Genomic DNA, 27,579 nt, shown 5'->3' with positions numbered 1-27,579 from the left:
AATACAGCCGTCTCCATTGAAAGCAATGCGCTGCGGGCGAGCCCAGGATGAATTGTCAGTAAGGGCTTAAATATATAAGCCCTTACCTGCAATGCATCCTAAAATGTGTTAAAATAAAAAAAAATTGTATACTCACCTTCTCCCGGCAGCCGGAGCTCCGTGCGGCCGTCCTGCAGTGGGTGTGAAGGGGGTGTGAGTCAGACCTGCCCCATGATTGGCTCAGCGCTGAGCCAATCAGAGGCATGCCTCATTCACACCCATTCATGAATTCATGAATGGATGTGAGTCAGACCTGCCCCTGATTGGCTCAGCGCTGAGAGGCAGCAGTCACTCACCCATTCATGAATTCATGAATGGGTGTGTGTGTTTTCAGCCTCTGATTGGTCAGGGCTGTGACCAATCAGAGGCAGATCATTTAGCAGGCGGGGATTTTAAAGCCCCGCCGGCTGAATAGTGCCAAGAAGCAGTTCAGGAGAACTGACAGCGGCTGGACTCCGGCTGCAGCGGAAAGGTGAGTATACAATTTTTTTTTATTTTAACACATTTTAGGATGAATTGCAGGGAAGGGCTTATATATTTAACCCCTTCCCGACAATTCACCCCGCGCACGCCGGCAGCCCATTGCTTTCAATGGAGCAGCTGTATTGCCGCTCCATTGAATTCAATGGGCAAACATCGTTCTTCTCTGCCACAGCTGTTACAGCTGTGGCAGAGAAGAATGATTTGTCTTCTATATGTTCTCAATGGGGTCGGCGCTGCTGCCGCCGGCCCCATTGAGCGCATATACAGAAGAGAACAGGAATCGCAGATCGCAGATAGGTGCGATCTGCTATTTCTGTTCTATAATTTATCGGACGAGCGCATAAAAAGCGCTCATGTGTCCGATACCATTGCAAAGCAATGGTTTTAAAAAATCGCCGGACGCATGCGCATGCGCAAATCGCGCAAAAAAACGCCCGTCTGACTAAGGCCTCATGGAGTATTTTTGTCTTCCCCTGGATCAACAGTGCAGAAATACGGACAGCACACAGACACTGTTCGTATTTCATGGATCTACGGACACAAAATGAAGTATTCTTGTCTGTAAAAAAATTTTTTCACACGGACCATCGGATTGTGTGAAAAAGCACGTGAATAGCCCCATTGACTATCACAGGATCCTATGAAGTCTAATGGACACACAGACATGAAACACGCCTGTATGCATAAACCCTAGAGGGGTAAATAAAGAAGCATGATGAAGTCTGTCTAAACCTACTTGGAAGTAGTAGCATGAAGCCAAGGAGAACTAGGATGGGTTGCTTGCTATTATTGCTTTGACAGTGGTAAAATACAGCTGATATTTACAGCTCTCCCCACAGACACCTTCATTTCAACTCAATGACAGTAACTTACTACCAAGCTAAACCATTTGCAGCTCTGTTATTAAATGTCTTTCAAAACAGTTTGCAACCTCTCTAATTACATTGTAATAGGCACCTGTACAGAAAATGAGGCCCTTCTCATCGAAAATGCTGTGTGTTTGTATACTTTGTGCGCTATTACATATTATTCAGCACTTTAGTGTGCAGCACTGGGAGCACTAATTATATGGCCTGGCCTGGCATCAAGGAGGCTCGTGCAGATCAACCTATGTTCTTTTTTTGGTGCACAACTCTAGTCAACATGTGTGTACAGTATATATAATAACAGCCCAAAAAGATTCTGGCACTCCCAAAAGCAGTCCAAATAATGATTCTTTGTTAATTCAGGCATGTAATAAAGTGGCGTTTCAGCTCAGTGTATGAAGCTTTTCACAAGCAACATGGTGCAGACAAAGTGTAGTATTGAAAGGCACATAGTGGCGATAACCTAATTGTACATTATTATGGCCTTCTGCAAGTGTTTACAATAATAGTGATGAAATACATAGTTCAAAGATAGTGCAACATATACCACAAATACCGTGCTTCTTCGAAAATAAGATCTCTTCTTATATTAATTTTTGCTCCAAAAGAGGTGCCTCGTCTTATTTTCAAGGAATTTCTTATTATACTTACCTAGTGGTCATGATCCGTGTCCTCCCCCTGTCTCTGGAACTCTGGCACGCTTGATTGCAGTCCTCAGCTACCGACAGAAGATGGCTTCCTGGTTCCAGGATTCATAAATCTTGCCCCCAGGAAGCGATGGCTCTGATTGGTTCTCGAACGCTGCTAGCCAATCAATGCAGCGTTCAGTGAAACAATGCAATGGCTGTGATCGGTTCATTGAGTGCTGCATCGATTGGCTGAGCAGAGCTCTAAGAACCAATCAACAACCATCGCATTGTGGAGGCAGGAGTTTAGAATTGGCTGAGCGGCGTTTGTCTCAGCATCTCAGGCGGCGGCTTCTCCTCACACCGCAGCAGACATTGCTGTTGCCACCAGAAATGCAGAGACGATGGCTGTGATTGGTTCTTCCTGCACTGCTCAGTCAAACAATGCAGCGCTCGATGAACCAATCACAGCCATTGGATTGTTTTATCGAGCTCCACATTGATTGGCTTGCAGCGCTTGAGAACCAATCAGAGCTATTGCTTCCTGGAGACGGGTTTTTTGAATCCCGGAACCAGGAAGCGATCCCCTGTCGGCGGATGAGGACTGCAAGCAAGTGCACCAGAGCACTGGAGACCAGTAGGAGGATACAGACCGCAGCTGCTAGGTAATGTTTTGTCTTTTTAAAATGTAATTCAGCTAGGGGCTTATTTTTGGTGTAGGGTTCATATTTCACCCCCCCCCCCAGTCCTTCCCCCCCAAAAATCATGGTAGGGCTTATTTTCAGGAAAACAAAGTATTGTATATAAGCATCATTAATTATTTTATTAAATAAGAGGAGTTCAGAGCCACTCACCACTTATTTAATTATTCTGGGGCATGGTGTGGTTTATTGATTATCACTGAGGGGGTACAAAGGGGATATTATTCAGTGAATGACAGGCGAGAGCTGCCTGTGATTGGCTGAGCGACTAAGCCAATCAGAAGCAGCACTTTCAGAAGGCAGGGAGTTTGATTCCCTGCCTGCTGAAAGAATATCAGTGCAGAGTCGGGGACAGCGGAGACAGGATGTGGCTGAGTCGCGGCAGCTGAAGAAAGGTGAGTATGATTTTTTTTTACACCAGTCTGGGTTGTTTTTCAGGGAAGGGTTTATATTTAAAGCCCTTCCCTGAAAAACAATTAAAGGGTAGCTGGCAGCTGGATCCTCTACCACAGCTGTCATCTGTGACAGCTGCGGTAGGGAATTCTTTATTCCCAGCGGGGATGAAGAATTCCTTTGCTGCATCTGTCACATCTGTGTCAGGTGCAGCAAGGAATTCTTTATTCCTCGCGGGGATGAAGAAAACATCTGCCGCATGTGGCAGATGTGTTCTTCATCCCTGCAGGGGACACAGCAGTGGCAGACAGGTAAGTATACTTTTTAATCTATTTATTACCATAAAAGGGATGATTTTCAGGGAAGAGCTTATGTTTAAAGGGGTACCGGCAAATCATTGCCTTCAATGGAGACGGGGCTCCATTGAAGGCAATGCACGGACCTTCATACATGTGTTTTTGCGCATACATGGGTGCGCACTTACATACGCACACGCTCGTGTGAAGCCTCACTAAGGCAGTGCTCCAGGTTGTAAACTCTATGTTGTATGTCAAGCACTTACTTCACAAGGGTGACTCTACAGAGTACACCCCTAATCCAGAAGAGCAGTCAGATCACCAAAGAAAGCTCCTGTCCGTCAGGGATATCAATTACAGATCTCGGTGTTATGCATAATTTATTCACCAGGTAATTGCAACGGGTTTCAGCTCACAGCAGAGCCTTTTTCAAGCCTCAATGAGCGCAAGGTACTAAAAAGTAAAAGTATAACTTCTACTACACGAGCCAGGAGTCACGTGACCGCCGAGATCCCCCTATAGCAGGCCCTGATCAGCTCTGCCAGTGACTATTGTCACTACAGAGGATGTTTTTCCTTGTAACTGGGGCTTCTATAGATGCCTCAGCTACAGTGTAAAAGTGTCAAGTAAAATTAAAAAAACATGTGAATGTCCCCCAGAGGTCTTATATGACGCCATAGGGAACATAGATGGTTAAAAAAAATAATTACATAATTAGGTAAAATTACTGAATAAGATAAAAATATATACTTAAGAATATATATATATATATATATATATATATATATATATATATATATACACACTTATAAACAAAATGAGGAACCAATCTTCTTTACTTTATTTTAGCGTAAATATACTAATTAAAAAAAAGCTATGAATGTTTAAAAAACTTTTTTTTAGCTTTTTACCCCCCACAAACAGAAAAAAAAAGTCAGTGAAAAAAGATATTAAAAAATAGCCCTATATGTCACAGGAAAAAAAAACAGCAAAAATATTTTTGGTAGCTGAAGAAACGAAAATAGGGCAGTTAAAGGGGTTGTCTCGCGAAATCAAGTGGGGTTATACACTTCTGTATGGCCATATTAATGCACTTTGTAATATACATCGTGCAATAATTATGAGCCATACAGAAGTTATTCACTTACCTGCTCCGTTGCTAGCGTCCTCGTCTCCATGGTTCCGTCTAAATTCTCTGGCGGCTTGCTTTTTTAGATGCGCTTGCGCAGTCCGGTCTTCTGCTCTGAGCACGAGCCGCTTCAGTGTGCTCGCCGCTCCAGCTCTTCTGCGCATGCGCAGACGAGCTGTATCTTCTCGGGAGCGCGCTGGAGCGGCCATTCTGCTACCATCCTCTCTTAGAGGAAGGTGCAGAGCCGCCCAGCCGTGCCGAGAAGCCGCCCAGCCGCCCAGCAGAGCCGCCCAGCCCAGCCCAGCCGCCCAGGTAAGTGATGGGTGACGGACTGACGGGGGTGACGCGTGACTGACTGCCGCTGTGGCCCCGGGGCCTACCGCTGGGGCCCTGGGGCCTACTGCGGGGGAGCCGGGGGCTAGCGCGGGGGAGCCGGGGGCTAGCGCCGTATACCTGCTGCCTGGCGGTGGGTGACTGGTAGGCCGCGTTCAATCCCGGGGTCCGGTCGGCGGCTGCGGGGCATCTGGTTGTCAGGAAGACACAGCTGGTAGCGTCTCGGGAGCGCGCACGTCGGGCTACAGCAAGCGACGGGAAAAGAGTCGGCGGCCATCTTGGGGAAACTTTTTATAAGTTGCTGAAACGCTGGAACTGTAAGTACAAACCAGCTAGAACAGTCATTTACAGGGGGGGCTTAGTAATGTATGCTTAATTAGGGGGACTGGGCAAAAAAAAAATTTCACTGCTTCCTCGAGACAACCCCTTTAAACCACTACATGGGTAAATCCCTAAAAGTGTCTGGTCCTTAAGGTACACAACAGCCTGGTCCTTAAGGGGTTTTAAAAAAAATTATAAAAATTAATCAGACAAGGTACTCTTTAAAATAGAGCATAAGTGTAATGTCCAAACAGTCCTTGGAAGAGCTAAATAAGGAGACTGAAAAGAAAGCGCTTTGTGGTTCTGTGGAGTCACATGGTATATCGTTCTATTCCTGCTCAGCCAGTAAGCAGCTTAAAAATGAACAGTGTGACAAACTCCATGACTCTTCAAAAACAGTCAAAACCAGCATCATGTTCTTTTTCAGAGCTACAGTAGCTTGATGGCTAAGGGATCATGGAATACACCGTGTAATTCCACAGGTCAGGAATTTCTTTTTAACCCACCCCATTTAAGCACATAGAGAACAGTTTCCTGAATGTAGATATAGCCACTAGTATAACTCCGAGTACTGTATCATATTGATGCCCTTATATAGCCCTCACAGGGCTAAACTGCTATCCTACATATTGAAAATATCACAAATGTACATACTATGTACTGAAATAGACACATTAGCATAACTATACATAAGCATTCCAAAGAATGGGACAATGTGACTGTTCCCAGCAAGAGAAACCAAATAATCTTGTAGATATGATACCTTTTAATGGCTAACAAAAATACATGATGTTGTTGAGAGCTTTCGAACCTTTCAGGATTCTTCCTCAGGCATAATTGAATAGATTCAAAGAGGCATGAATGGGACCAAATATTGGTACCTGATTTGTATGTTTTTGTCATGCTGACTTTATCTGCTGATCTACCTGAAAATCTAGAGGCCTCTATTACAGAACCGTAACTTAAGTTAGCAATTTAGGCCTGAGAAGGCACCAGGCCCACATGGACTTTCAGTAACATACTAGGCTTGGTCTTAACCAATTTCCTTGTGGGAATTAACCTGGTTCCCACAGGTGGTTCCATGCCCATGGAATCCCTAAGGGCACTTCTGACATACCTGAGCTACAGATCTATTTCTCTACTTAATATAGATACAACACTCTATGGTAAGATCCTAGCATGTAGGGTAGACTCTTATCTCTATCAAATCATACATGTAAGCCAGGTAGATTTTACACCAAATTGAAATGCCTTTCACAATACCATGGATACTGTCAATCGGATCCATCAGATATACAGATCAAAATTCCCATTTTCAATGAATGTAGAGAAGACCTTCAACTTAGTGGACTAGAGTTTTGTTTTTCAAATGGACCTTACCCCATACTAAAATAACATATGTTCTCAACTTTCTATTCAAAAACGACTAAACAAATGTTTAACAAGATATCTTTGTCGATGCTAAGATGGTCAGAACTATACAATTTTTTACCTTTGCATCTGCTTATAGGCACCACTATCTATATGATAATCAACATTGAAGCCCTAACAAATACACAAGACCTAGAGTTGGATCAAGAAACACTTGTACAGTGACACATTTTCATTTTACTTCTGTACACCACATTTTTTGCTTTGCTCTTTTTCAGCCTTAGATTGGCCTCCTTCTCTTGCATTGACACCCCCTTCGATCACTTATTGACTCTCCCCATGAACAGCAACCAAACTCAAATTCAGCACTTTAAATCAACTCCGGAACTTTGTTTGAATCCATTAAGGTGATGTATAGAAGCTAAATACCTCTGGATCCTGGGGTTCTGGAGATCGCTTCAACTCTACCACTTCCTCCATACACTTCAATTAGCCGTGTCATAAACTAGAGATAACATGCCTCCAAAGGGCTCCGTGTGGGAACGTGTTCATCATGACGTACACTTCGCAATCTATTCCTCGTTGATTTCTCCATATTATCTGACAGGAATATCCTTCTTGCTCAGTTGAAACAAGACTATGGCCTTCTTATCACTAATAGGCAAAGGCAGAAGATATCCCTGCTCTCCTAAATCCTCAATTCAGTATGGTAGACAGTACCGTGAATCAAATTACAGAATCCTTTTCTGGGATTCTGCAAAAAACCATAGCATCCAAACGCTTGAGTAGTCAGAAGTCATTGTCTGCCCAACACTCGTCCCATATAAAAGAGCCTTAAGACCTCATACACTTGGCTAGTCTTTAAGACTTCCAAAGAGTACTTCCATACAGTAACTGAGATTTTCCCATGGATGCTTCCTTAGCTAACTCTCTCCACCACTCTTTCTTTTCTCTTTTCCCTCTGTCTTTATTACTTTTTTCTTAGCTTCATCTGTCTGTGAATTTCACTGTCTGTAATATTAACAATCACCAGACGGGGTGTTGGACGTTTGTCATCTTCATCTTTTGTCACTGATTGTAGGTTCTTTCCATTGCCTACTTTCAAACATGATGTTAATGCTGAAGCTCTACATCGTTGGATTATGGGCAAGTGAGGTTTGTTTGAATAAAAAAATTATAAAATATTAATGCCTAAGGCACAATCGGGGGATAATCCTTTTTTTTCAGCCCTGTACCTTTAACAGATGTGTGTTTGTTGTGTATGGCTGGATTCACACCAGTATTAAGGGCTCTGTTCGGGTTTTCATTTTCCTGCTGCGTTATGGGAGCAGAAACTAGAATCCCATCCTGAATGGATCTGTTCTATGATGGTACTGAGAGACCCAATGACTATAAAGGGGTTCATCCAGCTTCTGTTATGCTATCTGGCATTTGCACAGATGAATTAGCACAACACTGCGCCTCCAACACAGACTGAACAGAGCCTAAATCTGGAAAAAAAGGATAAATTGGGGGGAATTTATTAATTTTCTTATACCAGAATTCCCTCACATAATAAAAAAGCCCAGACCTGGCACTTCTTCTGTTGGGAATTGACATTGGAATTTAGAACTATCTTATGTCCTATTTTACACTCATCCCGTCTCACCATCGCACACAACTGGAAAATCAAAATATCTTCCATAGAAGATATTATATCTTTAGTATCTAATATTATATCTATATCATTTCCCCTCAAGCCATAACTATTATATATTAAATCGTACAGCCCAATTCTGCATCCAGTGGTATACGTAGGTTAATGGTCTCAGTTACTGTTCTATACACAACGTTGTTCTTGTTGCTAACAGAACAAATGCTATAGCACCGATTGCAGACTACTCTCACAAGACTCCTTTGCAATCTAAGACATTTCTATGTCTATTATTGTACCTGTTACATATCTTAATTATCGATATGCATGTAAAAAGATTATACACAACTGTTATCATGTATTTAAAAATTTCAATAAAAACTATTAATAGGAAAAAAAAAGGCCACAATTTTGGTGTAAACAATGTTTTGCGCCACAAATTCAGAATTTTTGAGTTTTTTACACAGCCTGAGCCGCTTTTTAGAAAAGTAAGCAGAACTTAGCGTTAGGAGGTGTGGCTGCCGTGGCCTCTTGCTATATTAGGCACATCTTCAGATGGCAGCGATCACATTAAGACCGCCGTATTAAACACCAGTCTTAATAGATCAGACTCATTATATTTAACACTATAGTATCAATTTATAAAAAAAAAGATGATATTTTGATATTTTGCCATGACAGTGATAACGTCTTATTATCAGTGATAGATTTGTGAATGCTCACTCTTGCGTGTTTAAGGGAATCTGTCAGTTCGAACATTGTGTCCATTCTGCAGGCATTATGTTATAGAGCGGGAGCTGAGCAGATTGATTTATAGTTTTGTCGGGAAATATTTATTATTAGTTCTATTTTATTCATTTAAATCTCTGCCCATTCTGAGCTGAACAGTCCAATGGGCGGTTCTATAAGTGACTGACAGCCTTACTTTTATGTACACTCATACACAGATAGTGGTTAATCACTGATGGCTCCGCCCATTGGACTGTTCAGATTAGAATGAGCAGAGATGTAAATGGCTAAAATACAAGGTAAACTGCATCTTTCCCCATAAAACTATATATCAGTCTGCTCAGCTCCGATTGTTCTATAACATGATGCCTGCATGTTCGAACTGACAGGTTCCCTTTAAATTTCCTGGCAGGCTTACTAGTTGTCAGTAGGTTTACTTACAGTCAAAATAAGATTGTTTCAACTTAGTGTCAGTGAAAGCACTACTTAGCATTTGAACAAAGATATACGGTACTTCATGTAACATTTGAACAGTGACTGTGCCATTATGCAGGCTCAAAGCTCTTCATAAAACATCCCTAATCTCCTTTTGCTGTAGTAGCATTTCACCTTGCTGGATTAATTTTAAGCAGCATAAGAATCTATAAAAGCCTGGAGTGATCTATTATATTCTCTTTCTGGATAACAGCGAAACATCTGATCTGGCATACTGGGATTTCTAGAATGAGGGATCGGCTATTTTCGTCAGTGCTTGACCCCCTGCTCCATTCAAACTCCTGCTAGCAGTGGTCTTGAGACTCAAGGGAATGGGGACTGGGATCCTCCGTTCTGGTGGGCGCGAGCAGTTGTATCCCCACATTCTAGTATTTATCACCTATCCAGTGGATAGGTGATAATGGCATCTACTAGGAATGCCCCTTTAATACACATTTAAATGAAAGAAAACAGGAAGGTTGAGCACACAATGTAGATATAAATTCTAATCCTTTATTTCATATAAATATAAAATGCAAAGGCACAAGGAATGAATTGCAGGCACCAAGTACTTTTAGGCTACACAAATATTCTTGTAAGAAGTTTTTCCCCACAGAACAATCAGAACAAGAGATTTTCTTACAATTTTACTCTATGGATGAAAAAGTGTACACATTTTTAAAAAGCCATAAAGTAGCAATTAAGGCATTAAGTTGCTCGCTGGACTGATTTCCAATAAATTCTCTTTTGTAGCCCTAGCTTAAGGGGAGTCTGTCAGCTCGAACATGCTGTCCACACTGGAGGCAACAGGTTATAAAGCAGGGAGAGCTGAGCAGATTGATATATAGTTTATGGAAAAAGATTCAGTACAACTTGTATTTTATGCATTTATATATCTGCTTACTCTGAGCTAAAGAGTCCAATGGGCGGAGCTATCAGTGATTTACAGCTATCTGTATATGACTGTACATACAGGGAAGGCTGCCAATCACTGAGAGTTTGGACAGCATGTTCAAGCTGACAGGTTCCCTTTAAATGTGGTCTTAGTTTTACCCATTGCACTGGTGCTATTGGAGTTTCCATCATTATATTGGAGCTTCCATCATTATAGTGTTCTGGACTGCTTTCTGTTTCCTATTACCTTTCCTTTCCATTTTGTCATATATAGTACATTCAATATTTAAAGTGTAGATCCCGCTGTCATACAGAATAGTTACTTATAGCTACATTAGTATCTACTGCACAAATCAAAGTAATAAGTATTCTATGCAGGATTATGCAATAGTATTGAGTGTAGCTCCAGTCGCTCAAGGGCCCATGCAAGAACAAGGAATATTTTAGGCATTAAACTGCTCACCCTATAATCAAGACATAGGACAGACTTCATAATGTTTGCTGGAATTATAATGATGGGTTATGATGATACAAACCATTATAGGTTTTTATACATGCTAATATGAAAGACTTTGTTGCTCTTTGGAATTAAAGTCTGTGAATGGCCTAATGAAAAACAATTAACATGTGCCCAAACAATGATAATGCACACCAGATTCTTTCCTCCCAAATAAGTAACACAAATATGAGTTTATTACATCATTTATATATTGTAGAGAAGAAAATAGCCGCCTTTAAGTAATTATGATTGCATTGTAATCCTTGTGTTAGGCGGCTTTCTAACACCTTTCTAATCAATAAAAGTACAAAAGGATGAATCACTTTACTGTGTCAAGGCAACCACAGACAACAATTTCTCAAAGGGAAAGAATGGCACCTTTCAAAAATAAATGGCTTTGTTTTTTAATCACAAAGGTTTTTTTGAACAAAGTGCGCAGTCATTTGGAGGGATGTGGTGTTTTAGCAATAAAAGATATGAGATACTTACATATTTTGCAACTACACTGTAAATCAGTGCATGTTTACGTGATTCCAAGGCCCATTCATGTAAGATTACCCTTTCTATAGCTCTGTAATTTGCCCATCTCTGTAGCCTCTTAGGTATGCCTTTAAATATAATCTATCTAACAATTATCAGATGCTTCAAAATCCATAGAGGACAAACCTCATAATATCAACCTGTTGCAATGGGTCTGTAAACCCTTATGGCCCAAACCATAAACTGTTCAATGTCCAAGATACACTCACTTGTAGATAAATGAAAGGGGTTGTCCACTTTTTGTCAAACAGTCTCGGACAAGAAGCTGATCATATGCAATTCTGCCAGTAGGTCACCCAGTGATCAGCTGTAATCTGTGAGGAAATGTATGTCCCATTTACCGTATATACCGGCGTATAAGGCGACGGGGCGTATAAGACGACCCCCCAACTTTCACCTTATACGCCGGTAATACAGTGGAGAAAAAAAAAAATCATTACTCACCTCCCCCGGCGTTCTGTCGCGCTCCGGCAGGATGTCGCTCGCTCCTCGTCCCCGGCGCAGCATTGCTTTCTGAATGCGGGGCTTGAAATCCCCGCCTCCAGAAAGCTAATACACACGCCGTCAGCCAGTTACAGCCATTCAATGACATCATTGAATGGCTGTGATTGGCTAAAACACACGTGGCTTCAGCCAATCACACTATTCAATGACATCATTGAATGGGTGTGATTGCTAACACACGTGCGCCTTCAGCCAATCACAGTCATTCAATGCTGTCATTGAATGGCTGTAACTGGCTGACGGCGTGTGTATTAGCTTTCTGGAGGCGGGGATTTCAAGCCCCGCATTCAGAAAGCAATGCTGCGCCGGGGACGAGGAGCGAGCGACATCCTGCCGGAGCGCGACAGAACGCCGGGGGAGGTGAGTAATGATTTTTTTTTTTACACTTTTTTTTTGGTATTACCGGCGTATAAGACGACCCCCGACTTCAGAGCAGATTTTTCGGGGTTCAAAAGTCGTCTTATACGCCGGTATATACGGTACATGGGCCGAAAGTCAGGTAAACGGCTGCACAAGCACGGATGTCCCCGCTAAGGTTGCTAGCACTTGTGCAGAATGTTTAGACTGACAGACTTTATCACTGGATCCTGGGCTTCTAGCTCAGCGCTTCAGATTCTATGTGAAGCGCTGAGCAGGGAGCGTTTTCACAGAACGACAAGCCCGCAATCCAGAGATGGTTTTAGATCTGACCGTAAGTCAACGATAACAAATAGTGAAGAATAGAAAACAATTTTTTTTGTATTTACACTGGACGATTATTGTTTAAATTTGTTAGTCTGAATGAATTTTGAGCAATAATCATCCTTTGTAAATGGCCCTTTTTAAGGAGACCCCTTCGTAATAAAGAATTCCCTAATAAGCTATTTGAAAATGGGTTTTCTAAACCAGCCAACCACTTTAATACTTGGTAGTAATTTCATTTTAAGTTAAGTTTAGAAAGCTTCTACCTACAATTGACTATATTAAAATGCAATAGAGTAAAAAATATGAAATATTATTTAAATATGCTTTACTTCAATAAATGTATCACAACCGTTTGGAAAGAAGCTAGTCATGATATGGCTAAGTTCTAGGTTATATCTAAAATATACTAGAGAGTTCAACAATCTTAGGTGGACATTCACAAAATAGTTAAATTATACTGAATAATTTACTGGATACATTCTTTATATTAGTGCAGTGTATAATGTTTGTGCCATGAGACATGTAAAAAGACACATGATTGATCGCTTCTGTTCTGTAGCCAATTAGACCAAGGGCCCTTTTACACTCAACGATTATTGTTCAAATTCTCACAGGATGGCAGGAATCTGAATGATAATCAAATAGTGTAAACGCCTATATGATCTGAACGGCAGATTATAATTTGTTCGTTGTTCGGATCATGCATACATAAAAATCAAAAGACGATTGGCCTGTGTGAACAGGCTGCCTTTCGTCAGTGAATGACTGCCTGTTTACTGTGACCGATGACAGATGGGCTGAAACAATCTCCAGCCCACTCCACCTCCATTCACTGAGTGATCACCGCTCCTGCATAGAAGCACAGAAGCGAGTATCCCTGGGTCAAAGGGCCATAAGCCTGGTGGCAGTTTGCACTGGTCCTACGGCAGCTGTTGTGTAGCAGCATTATTTGCTGTGTGTTCCTAGAAACCCACATAAAATACATTATCATAATGTGGTAAGTGGACTTGCATAGTTGGGGCAAAGTGTGTCAGTGCCAAGATCCTCATATTAATTTTTTTTGCATAGCCGAAACAGATGACTAGATGTTTGGACCACCTCTTTTTTCTCTACTATGGACAGTTTTCACTGCCCTTTTTTGTATTTACATGTGACATTTTGAACTGTTTAGTGTGACACCATCTAGAATGTCAACACTGAGAAACACAACTTTCAAATAAATTATATATATTTCTTTTGTAATGGAAAAAACTGATGCGACATCTAAGAAAAGAATGGGATCCCTTTAGTTAAATCATAAATTAGAAACACACAAGAAAAACATAAAACAAACGTTTTTCTGCAATCAAAGAAGCCAACATGTAACCACTGTAGTGTGCAACAAATGGAAACAATCAACTGCTAAACACATATATGCATAACAAGGATGAATGACATCCACATAGATTAAATGCCCACATTTTCTAGTGTCTTTCGAGTGTGCATCTTAATTGCAGACTATTATGAATAGAAATTGGCATTAATGAAGGAAACTCTAAGAACCATGAATACTAATTGCATTAATAGCATTTAACTGATTGTTGCTTAAAATACAGCATGAAAGAGAAAGAGATTATGATGGAAGCATGTTTGGTAGTCGGCACTTCAGTCATTTGCACAGTGATGGGGTTATTATATGTTACAATACAAGTCAGGATAAGAAAATCAGGGTAAACATCGACACTGTCTGTTTCCAGAGCGTTAAAGGCACGCTTAAATGCAGTGAATTACTTATATGATGGACTCCTTGTTAAAGACATCTTGCACCCTACGAAAGCACATATTTGGCAGGCACCTTGCTACACTCATCAGTAGAGCTTTAAATTAGAACCATATGCTAAGGTAAGTTAAAGGGCAGGAAAAAAATCTACAGCTAATTAATACATTTAAGAACTTTGCTATTAGAAGAGGAAAGAAAGAACAAAGACAAAAAATTCAGAAGGCAAGTAGAGGAGCAAGAGACACCGATCACAAACTAAAATGTTTTCACATAAACGCACAAAGCATGGGAAACAAACAAGGGGAATTGGAGCTCCTAACACAGGAAGAGAAATATGATGCCATAGGCATCACGGAAACTCGGTGGGATAATACACATGATTGGAATACAAGGCTTGACGGCTACAACTTATTTATAAGAAACAGCCTTAATAAAAGGAAAGGAGGTAGTGTATTGTATGTTAGGAAAGCATACATCTCCACAGAGATTCAAGCTTCAGAGTATGGGAGTTCTGCAGAAACTGTTTGGGTAAGAATACAAGGAGAGAACAACAGAATGTTCACCATTACAGGCATTTACTATAGGCCATCTGGACAAGCAGGAGATATGGATAAACTCTTTCTTCATCAGATGGCCAAGTTCTCAAAAAACTGCGACACAGTGATCATGGGAGATTTTAACTATCCAGACATTTTTTGGAGAATCTTGATGAGGCAAACATAATGAGTCAAACAACTTTTTATCCGCTCTTGATGACAACTTTATCTTTTGAGCAGAGCCAGCATGGGTTTGTAAAATTAAGTCATGCCAGGTTAATCTAATTTCCTTCTATGACAGAATCACCGACTGGGTTGATCAGGGAAATGTGGTAGATATAGTACATCTTGACTTTAGTAAAGCATTTGACAAAATATCTCATACTATCCTTATTGAAAAAATGACCAAATATGGGATTGGTAAGGCAACTGTTAGATGGATTCATAACTGACTGAGTGATCCTACTCAAAGAGTGGTCATAAATGGCTACACATCCAAATGGAAGAATGTATCAAGTGGGGTACCACGAGGCTGTGTGCCTGGGCCCACTGTTGTTCAACATTTTTATAAATGATCTAGAGGAGGGAATTGAGGGAAAATTTATCAAATTTGCGGACAACACAAAGCTAGGAGGGATAGCTAACACTAGAGAAGAGAGAGAATGGATTCAAAAAGATATAGACAAGCTTGAACAGTGGACAGTGACTAACAGAATGTTATTTAACAAAGAGAAATGCAAAGTTCTACAAGAAAAAGATCACATGAGATAATTATTCCCTTCTACTCTTCCTTGGTATTCCAGGTGAAGTCTGACTGTGTCCTGTTCTGGGCTAAAAGACATTGACAAACTGAAGCAAGTTCAGAGAATAGTTACCAAGATGGTGAGCGGTCTGCAAACCAAGTACAATGAAGAACAGTGAAAGGACCTGGGAATGTTTGACTTGCAAAACAAAAAAGGCTGACAGGAGACTTAATAGCAGTCTATAAATATCTGAAGGGCTGTCACACTGCAGAGGGATCAGCCCTATTCTCATCTGCACAAGGTAAAACTAAAAGCAATGGGATAAAACTGAAAGGGAGGAGACACAGATTAGATATTAGAAAAAACTTTCTGACAGTGAGAGTGATCAGTGTGTGGAACAGGTTACCACGGGAGGTGGGGAGTTCTCCTTCAATGGTAGTGTTTAAACAAAGGCTGGACAAATAACTGTCTGGGATGATTTAGTGAATCCTGTACTGAGCAGGGCGTTGGACCTGATGACCCTGGAGGTCCCTTCTAACTCTACCATTCTATGTTTCAGACAAAGCACTGGGAACACTGACATTCCTGTTTGTACTTGGAAAAAAAACCTGAAAGAAAGTCCGAGGAATTACCTGAGGAGCTGCACATGCACTTTCCTGGATACCTGAATGGACAATTTTTGCCTGCTTTAAGTAAAGAGATTATCAAGGATAAGAAAAAAAATTGCTGCTTTTTCCCAAATACAGCATCATATGTGTCCATGGGTTGTATCTCGCATTGCATCCCAACTCAATAAAGGTGAATGAGCCTGAGCTGCAATACCAAACACAACCTGTGAACAAATGTGGCACTATTACTGGAAAAAAGATGCCAATTTTTTCTTATCCCATCTTCAGCTCCCCAGGAAACCGCTGAGTGCCTCCAGCGACCATCCTGGTATGTATGTCTGGCAAAAATCAAGTGGCAGCTGTATCCAAGCAGAGGCCGTAGGATCATCATCCTGAAATCTTGGTATCATGGTGCCCAGGATGTGAGTGCTGATGCTATTAGAATTGGCGGTAAACCTCTGGCCTCTGATTGGCTGCGGCGGTCACCTGACTTCCGCCCGACGTGCGTACCGTGAGGTCCTGGGTGCTGCTCAGCTGTTTGCCAGGGAATGGAAGAGGAGTGAGTATTGTCTCTTTTGTCATCTTTTATGCCATTCCAAGCTGTTTAAATTTTTAAAAGTGGCAAAATCCCTTTAAGCTTACAGGTCGGTGTACCAAAGATTACTATCTAATTGTATAGTGCTTCTTAAATGGAGATCCTTCAATTGAAACTTAGATTCTTCTGTTTCTTTTGATTGTGCTTCATCACATATAATGCCTACATATAAAAGCCTCTTCCAAACAGAAGCAACTCTACACAGGAATTCAGTATGGCATGCCTTTCCATTCCTATGTGAATGGTTGGCTCTACAGCAGCTAAGGACAAATTTGGCTACCCCATTGATGATCTTGGGTGGATGGAAATGCTGCCAAGTACAATTAAAGGAAAACAAAGCTGTGCCGTTTTGTATGTTTTCTGTTGACACGCATGTTCCCCTTCTATTAAACAGAGGGCATGAGCCAAGAAGTGATACTATCAGTTACAGTATCACAATGTCAACCTTACCTCCCAATCTAATGATTTCAGATAGCACTACTTTACCATAGATATGAATGCAAGAAAACTGCTGGCACGTTAAAGACAGCCTGAGGACTGATTGAGAAACCTGGCAGAGCACACCGGCTGCCGGAAGGCTACTTGTGAAAGTACATCGGAATAAACCTGCACAATGTCAAAGAGCAGTTTCAAAAATAATAAATGGTTCGGATGGGTCCCTGGATGTCTGCGGCTTGTTTGCTTCTTGCAGTCTGTTCAGATACACCTAAAACAAAAGAATATATCGTATGAGTGAGTAAAGCTGAAAAGTATAGTAAAAAAAAAATATATATATATCGAAGCAACTGTCTGAGTAAAACAAACAATTTAATCTTTGCAGCAATCAGCCAAGTCACCAATACATCATCTGAACAATGGTCCGAATTAATTGCCAATAAGCCAAAATGATAGAACGCCTGTTATCCCATGGAGCATTGATGCCACCACGCTCACATTATCCTGATAAGGCTTCAGTCACTTTGTGCACTGAAAACACGGAGATAAATTAAAACAGGGTGACAAAAGCGTGTGGAACCCAGCGTCAGCAAAAAGGTTTCTCATTTTCACACATAAAACCAAAACACAATGGATTTGGATGTTAATATCAGCTTATAATCCCTATATTTTACAAACTATGATTGACAAGCATTGAAACTTCAAGGTACATATATTTGAAATATCGGAGTGTTTAATTTGTACCAAAAGCAGTTACATGGCCCATAGAAATGTGATCTATGGATAGTACACCACAATAATGGAATGGAAGGCTAAGGCTCTGACAAAGCCTCAACCAAGCAACTTCTTTAAAACGCAAGATGATCCCAAGTAATAGAAGATTTTTATTTTTTTTCTTCAGCATGCCTTTCAGCGCTTCAATCCCTGCGATTCCAGCTGAACTAGAAGAGATACAGGTTCCCTGATAAATGTATAATCAGAATATAAAAGGAATGAAATGCTGTCAAGTTTCACTGTTACACAATCGGCAGTTTTTAGGAGCTGTATGGTATCTCTGTTCTTTGACAGATGCGCATAACAAAATGAAATTATGTCAAGACTTGTGTGCTCTTATCTGCCACTGTGTATGCCGGAGAAAAGGGACTTCAAATGCAATTTTTTTTTTCCCTTCACCGATGAATGTGAAAAGTTTTCGTGGAGCCCTTTCAAAAAGCAAATGCAATCTTCAAATGCTGACATCTGTCACGAGTCGGCCCCCAAATAAATGTGCAGTGTCTTTTAAAGGTGTTTACAATATACATATAGCCCCAGTGCCGTAAACGTCTGTTTGTTGGACAATAATGAGCTTTTCCGTGCATGGTCTAATATGATTTCTCTCCGTCCTTTAAAGTTTACATTTTAGGCTGCTGAATAGCGATAGAAATGGCCTCACTATGGAGCGACTAAACTCCGCAGCCTCGTTTTGCCTAAAGCTTGCATAATGCATTAAACATGGGCAAAATTGAGATGCATTGGCTTATTGCAGGGGGACCCAGCTATTTAGCTTCAGGGCTGAAAAGTCAATTTAATATTCACTTGCTGAACTGACAGGGTATACACATGTATCCATTCACCGTAAAACTGACAATACTACACTTGCCGTTGGTCCGCGGAGTCATTCTGAGCATGACAAGATATGGAGGCAGGATTTTACCTGGAAAGAGGGTCATTTCTAGTGTGACGATCACAGCAGAACTTGGTAGATATTAGCTTCTATAGTGAGAAAGGAATGTTGGAACTGATATGAGGGAGGATCAAGGCAATGGGCATTTTGGTTTTATTCCCTTACTCCTCACTAAATTAAATCTTTTCCATTTTCGCATTAACCTGTAAATGAATCTCTAACTGCAGGTGAAATTATGCATGTATGTGTCTATGGAGTGTTCCTTTAGGTTTGATAAGCAACTTAAATTACACTGGTCTGCCAAAAATCATTTCTTTTTTGCCCCCCTCTGGAAGTTATGCCATAGCCGTATAGGTTTGAGGGTGCCAAATCTGAATCTCAAAGCAGAATTGTTCTATCACCCATCGATTTGGAGAGATTGTGACGTCTGTGAAAAACAATCTCAACCAAGAAATCAAATTTACGTTCAATTTATTTGTGATTTCCATTACTGATTGAACCCTCTCAGAAAGAAATATTTATCTTTTATTACCACAATGAATATAACATTAAGGGCTTGTTCACATGGCCGTATTGCATATTTTGGTCTGTGAATACACTGCACACTCATGGCCCGAAACATGCTGATTTCTTGTGTGCTTCTGCCTATCAGCAGTCGTAAATATGCAGCGTATTAACGCATGGAAAAAGGTTTCCTGCGTATCCATAGATTTAAATTGGCAGTTTCGGTGCATAATACACACCAAGATCATACATGCTGCTCTTTTTTAGGAAACCGAAAATCACGTGCGCCTGTAAAGATAGGACATGCGTGCACCATAGGTCCTGCACGCACTGCCTTCAATTGAGCCACGGCTGCTGCCGTTAAAGGCAATGGTCTGCCGGCACCCCTGAAGTGATTTTCAGGGAAGAGCTTTAAAAATAAGCTCTTCCCTGAATATCATCCCTTTAGGCCGCCTGCAGACGGCTGGGTCGGATACGAACCCATGCCCCTGCACAGCGCTGCAGCTCACCCACTCCCAAGGTCTCCTCCTCACGCTGTGTGCCGAATGCCGGCCAGCCAGCGAATGTGCAGAGAGGAGCCGGCCCGTCACCACTGACATTTCTGTGCGGGCGTCTGCAAGACCCGCACAGAAAGAGGACATGCCGCGATTTGTTTTGCGTGTGTGTTTTGCACGAGGAAAAATCGCTACCGTCTGTCTAGGATTGCGTTATCTAATGCGATTCTATGCAGGTGGGCATGGCCGGAAATTCTGCGGGAGATCCCGCTGCGGAATTTCCGCCCGTGTTCAGGGGGCCTTAAGTGTAAAATAAATACATATATATATATATATATATATATATATATATATATATATATATATATATATATATATACACACACACACACACACACACACACACACACACACTCACCTGGCCGCCGCTGCCGTGTCCCCTACGGGGATAAAGAACACATCTGCCACATGCGGTAGATGTTTTCTTCTCCCTGCGGGGAATAAACAATTTCATGCTGCATCTGTAACAGATGTGACAGATCTGGCAAAGGAGTTATTCATCCCCGCGGGGTTAAAGAATTCCCTACCGCCGCTGTCACAGACGACAGCTGCGGTAGAGGATGCAGCTGCCGGCAATCACTTAACTGTTTTTCAGGGAAGGGCTTTAAATATAAAACCTTCCTTGAAAAATAACCCAAACTGGTGTAAAAATTTTCAAAAAAATCATCCTCACCTTTCTTCAGCTGCCGGGGCATAGCCGCATCCTGTCTCCGCTGTCCCCGACTCTGCACTGAAGTTCTTTCAGCGGGCAGGGAACTAAAATCCCTGCCTGCTGAAAGAGCTGATTGTGACAATGAGTGACAGGCAACAAGGTCGCTCTTACTGTTCGTTTTGATAAATGAGAGACCATCTCAATATTCTATTCGCAATCTCCTGCTCTTTATATACTAAATGTAGATACTGATAATTCTTCAAAAACACATACCTAATAGAAAGCTTTTTGTTATAAAGCTGCCTTTTGTTAGTTTTTTTTTTTTTAAGTTTGTTCGGTTTTTGTTGGCACAAACTTAGCTTCCAATACATCAAATTAAACATCAAACCTGCTTTTCTAGCATTTAACAAGATGTGTTATAGTTCAAAAGTTTAGTTTTTTTACCTGAATATGTGGACATTAGACTTAATACCTTTTGAAAATCTTATACAATAAAAATTCACAGACATAAAGTAAGAGTCCCCTTAAGGTCCTTTTACATAGGACGAATGGCGGGCAAACGATGCCTGACACTCGCCCCTGTTTTTCCTCGCTCCCGTGCTCCTGAATGGGAGCTAGCAGAGCTGTCTCACTCACGGAGCAGCCAGCAGGGGGGCAGGGCAGTGCAGGAGATTTCTCTCCTCTCGCTCCCCTGCCCCTCTTCATTGAGATAACACAGCGGCTGTTCACTACTGAAGGGCCGCTGTATAAACTGAACAATGAGCGATGAAGCTCATCGCTCATCACTTATGCAGCGTAAAAGATCAGCGATGAAGCTCATCGTTCATCATTCACTTAAAACAGTGGCTGTTCAGTAGTGAACAGCCGCTGTGTTTTCTCAATGGAGAAGGGAGGGGGAGCAAGAGGAGAGAAATCTCCTGCACTGCCCCATCACCCTGCTGCCTGCTCTGTGAGCGAGACAGCTCTGCTAGCTCCCGTGCAGGAGCACAGGAACAAGGAAACACAGGATCAAGTGTTGAGCATCGTGTGCCTGACATTTGTCCCGTCCAATCCTGGACAAACAAAGATGGTCTCACAATTTTTTTTTTCTATTTGATGCACAATGTGCACTAGTATGCACCATCAGTCTGAGACACTACACGTGGTTTTGTTTGGCCAGTGTTGCCACATGAGCAGGGCTGGCCAGCCAGAGCAGCATGTAGTGCCTTATACTACCAAAGCATACTAATGGACAGTGTGTATCAGGTAGTCAGAGAAGTGGTGGGGCCATCTTTTTTGTCCAGGATCGGAGGGTCTTTTTAATATTACCTTCAAATTTCCACCCAAATATATTTCTCAAAAAAATCTGCACGGAAGCAGAATTTTCTGCACTTTCAATATTACTGAAAAAATGTTATTTCTCAAAACTATGGGCCTGAATTCATATTCAGCAACCAAAGTTCATAAGGAAACAACTTTTTTTTGTTGACTGGAGAATTTTGATGTAGACCAGTGAAAATATGTGAACTGCATCATGAAGTAACATTACAACAATGACACTTACTCTCTCCACAGAAAACTCACCTGTTTGGCTGTCTCAGTTAAAGACGATGCTTCTGCTCTTCCAACTTGTTGGACCATTTTGTAGAAAAGACTTTCTTTATTCTGTAGTAAGTTGAAGGGTTCATCATATTCTTTTACTCTTCCTGAGTCAAGCACCTAAATTAATTAATAAGATACCTGATTAACCAAGGCATGTTTTATCTAAGCATTAAAATGTTTTTTTTTCGTCTTTCAGCATATAGCATGAACTATCTCCCCCTGCGTAAATTATAATCCATCCCTGACCTTGAGCAGTAGATGCCCTTTCCTGTTGGGTCTTATGGGAAATCTGTAATGCTGGTAATGGATAATGACTTTATAACTGTTGCGCATTATTAAAAATTCTTTTAACTGATTCACATCATGGGTGATCGCTGGACAGAAATATACAGCAGTGTAAAACAACTGCATCTAATACATGTATGCATTTAGCCTACTTTCAACCCCTAAGTATAAAGTTTGCCCATGCTGCAGTATTTCATCTAACTTCTATATGCTGATAGAAGTTAGATAAAATACTGCAAAGTCTACTTGGAAGCATGCTAGAACCCAGGCAACTTAGTTTCATAGACACAAGCTGGCCATACACATTTGATGATTGTTTTTTGCATGGTTTCAATTTAGAGTACAAATGGCTTTTTGATCACTTTTATTATGTTTTTGGGAGGCAAAATTGAAAAAAAAGCATTTGGGCTCCGTATTGTTTTTTTGTATAGCTTTGGTGTGCAGGACAAAAAGTGTCTTCGATTTATTGTACGGGTCATTAATGGATTTGATGATACCAAACGTGAACTTTCACATTTTTTTTTAGACAACACATTGGACCTCCATGATTACATGGCGGAGAGATGATGACATCACAGAGGGAGTGTATTCCTTTTGTGAACACTTCACATGCCACGATCAACATTGGTTTTGGCACCCAACTGGCTGAAAGTTTGTGCATAACTAATTGTGCATGAATCTATACTCCAAACACGTTCCCCAGATACCTGCAGTGTATCAGCTACTGTTATCAGAGAGATTCATCTGTTTTTCAAAACCATGTGATGAATATGTTCAACAATTTCCCGATGTTAACACTTGGACAAAGACCTAACCATAGGTCGAAACGTTGCAGCTATCTTTTCAATGGAGGAATAAAACTACGTTCCGATTGCAACTATTTTTAATGCTGCGGGCTCTATATGTTCTATTATTGGAATTTTAGTCCGGATTCCTTTTGTTACCGTGGCTTTGCATGCCCTGCTGGAGTTGGAGTGAGTGCTGCCTGTGCATATCTGTTCCCAATGTTAACACTGTGATGGGGCTCCCAGATTTTTCAGTATCTTGGGTAAAAAATCACCCTGCTGACAGTTGGACACCATTTCTTGACAGTTGAGTATGATGGGTACTAGTCAACCAATATTTCCATTATACACATGAATTTTCACATTTTTCTCTGCCATGCTTCTTACAGAGATGTGGGGAAAAAAAAGAAAAAAATACAGCTATTATCTAACAATTGGCAGGTAAGCCCATAAAAGCACAATTTATAGCAACAATGACAAATTTTGAATACATTGCAGGAAAGGGGTCAGTCAAAAACTTTCCAGCACTCCCTTGTACTTGCCTAAAAGAAGTCCATGTTACTGGTAGCTGTTTTGGCTTTTATACAAGCTTTCACCATGGCATGAAATATCATACAAGTCAGTTATCATATTTTTCTGACTATTAGACGCAGTTTTCAGAAAAATAAGATCGTCCAGAGGCAGGGATGTCTGATAGATCCAGAAACCCCTGACTCGTTGCCATAATAATTCAGCAGTGTGCTGATATAGTATGCTGCCTGATCACCGGGAGAACTCTGCAGCATATATACGGCATTTGCGCAGTTCTCTCTCTCCTTGCCAGCTGCAAGTCACTTACATATCTCCACCGGGGTGCAGGTCCTCCTCTGTACACACAGGGGCAGACAATGCCAATTATCAAAGGTCTTGCAGTAGCAGCAGGACCGTAGATGTCATAACCATGTGAGCAGGAAGCAGCTACACGTGTATGTGGGGATTTAATGTTAATAAAAGCAGTGTTTAACATGTCAGCTACAGATGTGTGTGTGCACATAGCAGAACTGCATGTGTACATATATGTAGCAGAGCTTCATGTGTGTGCATTTAGCAGAGCTATATGTTTATGTAGGAGAGTTGTATATGCTACAGAGATATGTGTGAATGATGTAGAGCTGGGTGTGCTGTGTGACCTATGTGATGCATGCATACAACAGAACTGTGTGTGTGCATAAATGTAGCAGAGCTGCACGTGTGTGCATGTAGCAGAGCTGTATATGCTGCAGAGATAAATGTGTATGTTGTAGAGCTGTGTGTGCTGTGTGCATGTACAATGTGCGGGCAGCAGTGCTGTGTATGTGTATAATTTGAACATATGTGCTTGCATCAGTGTTTGAATGAACACACTAGGTTTAATAGGAGCTGACTGTTCACTCTTAGGGCGCCCACCCACTGGCGTTTTTTTTTTCCCTGCGAAATTCGCAGCATTTTTTTTCTGCAGGGGTCTATGGGACTTGTAATGTTAAAACCGTGATTCGCGGTAAATTGCGATTTTGCGCGATCGCGATTTTAACATTACAAGTCCCATAGACCCCAGGAGAAAAAAAATGCTGCAAATTTCGCAGGGGAAAAAAAAACGCCAGTGGGTGGGCGCCCTGAATCCCCTTTTTTGTACTAGAACACTTAAGTTAATGACGGCAGCCCTTCACTTTGTTAGATCCCCAAAGGCATTTAAATTAGTATGACATATTTTTCCTATTTCCTGCAGTCTAAACCTGGGGTGCGTCTATGGTCAGGTGCATTTTATAGTCCATAAAAATAACGGTAAGTCGGTAACTGAGCATGAGAATATTAAAAACATGTCAGCTTCCAAACTCCACCAGCCACACACCCAGATCGAAATCTCTCTCACTCTCCCCCCCGCTGCCCTCCCGAGCCTGCTCGGACGAGAATGCAGTTACTCAAGAAGAGCGATGCTCACTCGAGTAACTGCCTAATCCGAGCGTGCTCGCTCATCTTTGATTAAAACCTATATAAATTTATAAATCAACATAAAATTGTACGGACCTGCAGAATTTGTTACGATCGCGTGGGCAAACTAAGCACAGGGCCCACACGACCGCGACCAAAGGAGGACCGGGCACGCACACAGGCCTCCGGCCATCTGATTTTGTGTGCGTGGTGCGCCCTGCGGACGTAATTTGTTGTAGACCCCTGTGCGGGAGGTACCAGGGTGTACTTCCTTCTCTTGCTGCGGACGCCAGCCTGTCATCAGGCCCGTAGTGATAAGTCCTGTTCACGCTATGTCAGTAGGGAGGGTAGCCATCTTTCCCTCTGGATTGTGCATATTCTATGCAGGCTACTGTTCGGTGGTCTTTTGGTATAAGGCGCAGTGGTCCTGCTTAGTTATTCCCTTACTCTCTCCCATTTTGTCATCTTTGCCTTGGTGTCAGGTCCTTTTTAGATAAATCCTGTACACGTGCGCAGTTTGGAGGAGTTGCATAATTTTTTTTGGTTATGCTTAAAGGGCCCAGAGGCCCCTTTTTTTTTAAAGGAGAGGTACTGTTACGTGTGCTGCTGAGACATGTTGTACTATTGTGATTCCAGCAGCACACTCTCAGGGTTAATGATTGAGCTGGCTGGGTGTGGTACTGTCTGCTAGCCAATCCCCTGGATCTGTGCTCACATATAAACCCAGCTCCTGGTCAGTCACTGCATGGCCCCTAAGGTGAGCAGTCATGAATGCTTGTCTGGTGAGGTTTGCAGTATGATCTGGTTCATATTCGTTTGTACGTTTAAATTCTGTCAGTTTTGTGTCAGCGTGCTGTGTGACCTGCAGTCTGTGTAATGTCCTGTTGCAGAGTGAGGTGTGAACGCTGTCCAGTTCTGCTGGACTCCTGGTTAGTGTAGGGACTAGCAGTATAACCAGGAGCCGTGAAGTGGCCTGCTAGCTTTCAACATCTTGTACAACATGTCAACTAATACCTGGTATTTATATTCAGCTTCCAATCTGTTACTAGTGGTTGTATGTTGTATGCAGTGTATTCTGGGTCTGTCATGTGGCATGTGAATGCATCCTGTTCTGGTGCGTGGCTCCTAGGATCAGCTAGGGCCCAGATCCGAAGACCGCTAGGCTGCCCTTATTGTGGCAATGTCCCCGCTCAGGTAGGGCACTGCCAACCCCCGTGTAGAACAGGGGCAGTTGTGTGAAACCTGTATGCATATTGAGTCCCTTTGGGTACAATCGTGTGGGCTCCCATGCTTTCTTTGCCCACACGATCGTAACATAATGCATCCCCTTTTGTAAGTGGGGGGGCATTATGTCACGATCGTGTGGGTCCCGTGCTTTGCCTGCCCACACGATCGTAACAGAATTATTAATGAATTAATTTAATGTGTCATTTATACTGCAGTGAAACAATGTGCAAAAAATCAGGATAGCGCTTCCAGAGCAGACAGGTCTATCGTATTATAGCCGTACTAATAACTTCATATAGCACTCACCCGGTGCTCAGTGAAGATCCTATTTATGGGATCCCCACTCACACCCCTTATCCGGATAGTCTTTCAGTATGAAGTGCCTCTAGTTCCCTGATGTCCTGCTGGGCCAGTCAGCTGGGGAGCCGCGCATATCCTCCGTCTCTCAGCTAGAGAGCCGCTCAAAAATGTCAGTGTAAAGTGAAAATGGATCCGCGCTCCAGGAACTGACACATTCAATCCTCCTTTTAACAAGTTTAATCCGTACCTCTTGCACAACGCGTTTCGTCCTTCTCGCCTTGAAAAAGTCCTGAGAGAAGGACGAAACGCATTGTGCAAGAGGTACGGATTAAACTTGTTAAAAGGAGGATTGAATGTGTCAGTTCCTGGAGCGCGGATCCATTTTCACTTTACACTGACATTTATACTGCAGTGAACACTGTAAAAATTAAATTATAAAAAAGTGGAATTGCTATTTTTTTTTCAAATCTTCTACCTACTAAAAAAGAATAAAAGGCATACAATGCAAATTCTATATATGCCAAAATGATGCCATTAAAAAACACAACCAAACTGGTTGGTCATTAGGGTCTAAAATAAGCCGACCATTAAAGGGTTCAGAAATGCCATGTACACGGTCAATGTCAGAATAGTGCCTCCTTGTGGTCAGCTCATTCTGTTGAGTAGTAAGCAGCTTTAGAATACCAAGCAAGGTTAGCTAAAACAGAGTGGTGTCAAGTTCTAAGGACCCCAAATACTCTTGTGCAGGCATTACAAGCAGAATCAGCCTCTGATATCTTCTCAATGATGTTCTTTTAAATTCTCATCAGGGCAATTTTCTGCTAAGGCAAACAAAAATACATTTAATTGTATTTTAACAGCAGGTAACTAAAACCTGATTAGTAAGGAAA

At 41.7% G+C, this 27,579-nt stretch overlaps 1 protein-coding gene across 1 annotated transcript in view; it reads right to left on the bottom strand.

Moving 5' to 3' along the window:
• Positions 1–12,054: 12,054 nt before the first annotated feature.
• Positions 12,055–27,579, bottom strand: part of ABCC4 (ATP binding cassette subfamily C member 4 (PEL blood group)) — a 250,307-nt gene continuing 234,782 nt past the window's right edge. Inside the window, exons 30-31 of the mRNA XM_066580593.1 lie at positions 22,128–22,262; positions 12,055–17,462 (exon numbers count right to left, since the gene is read on the bottom strand). Of these exons, the coding sequence (XP_066436690.1) occupies positions 17,373–17,462; positions 22,128–22,262 (225 nt within the window). The 3' untranslated portion in view covers positions 12,055–17,372. The remainder of the gene's footprint in view (positions 17,463–22,127; positions 22,263–27,579) is intronic.

This window comes from Eleutherodactylus coqui, chromosome 1, assembly GCF_035609145.1.
Source record: "Eleutherodactylus coqui strain aEleCoq1 chromosome 1, aEleCoq1.hap1, whole genome shotgun sequence".
Lineage (NCBI taxonomy): Eukaryota > Metazoa > Chordata > Amphibia > Anura > Eleutherodactylidae > Eleutherodactylus > Eleutherodactylus coqui.
This window is presented reverse-complemented; position numbering and strand designations above follow the sequence as displayed.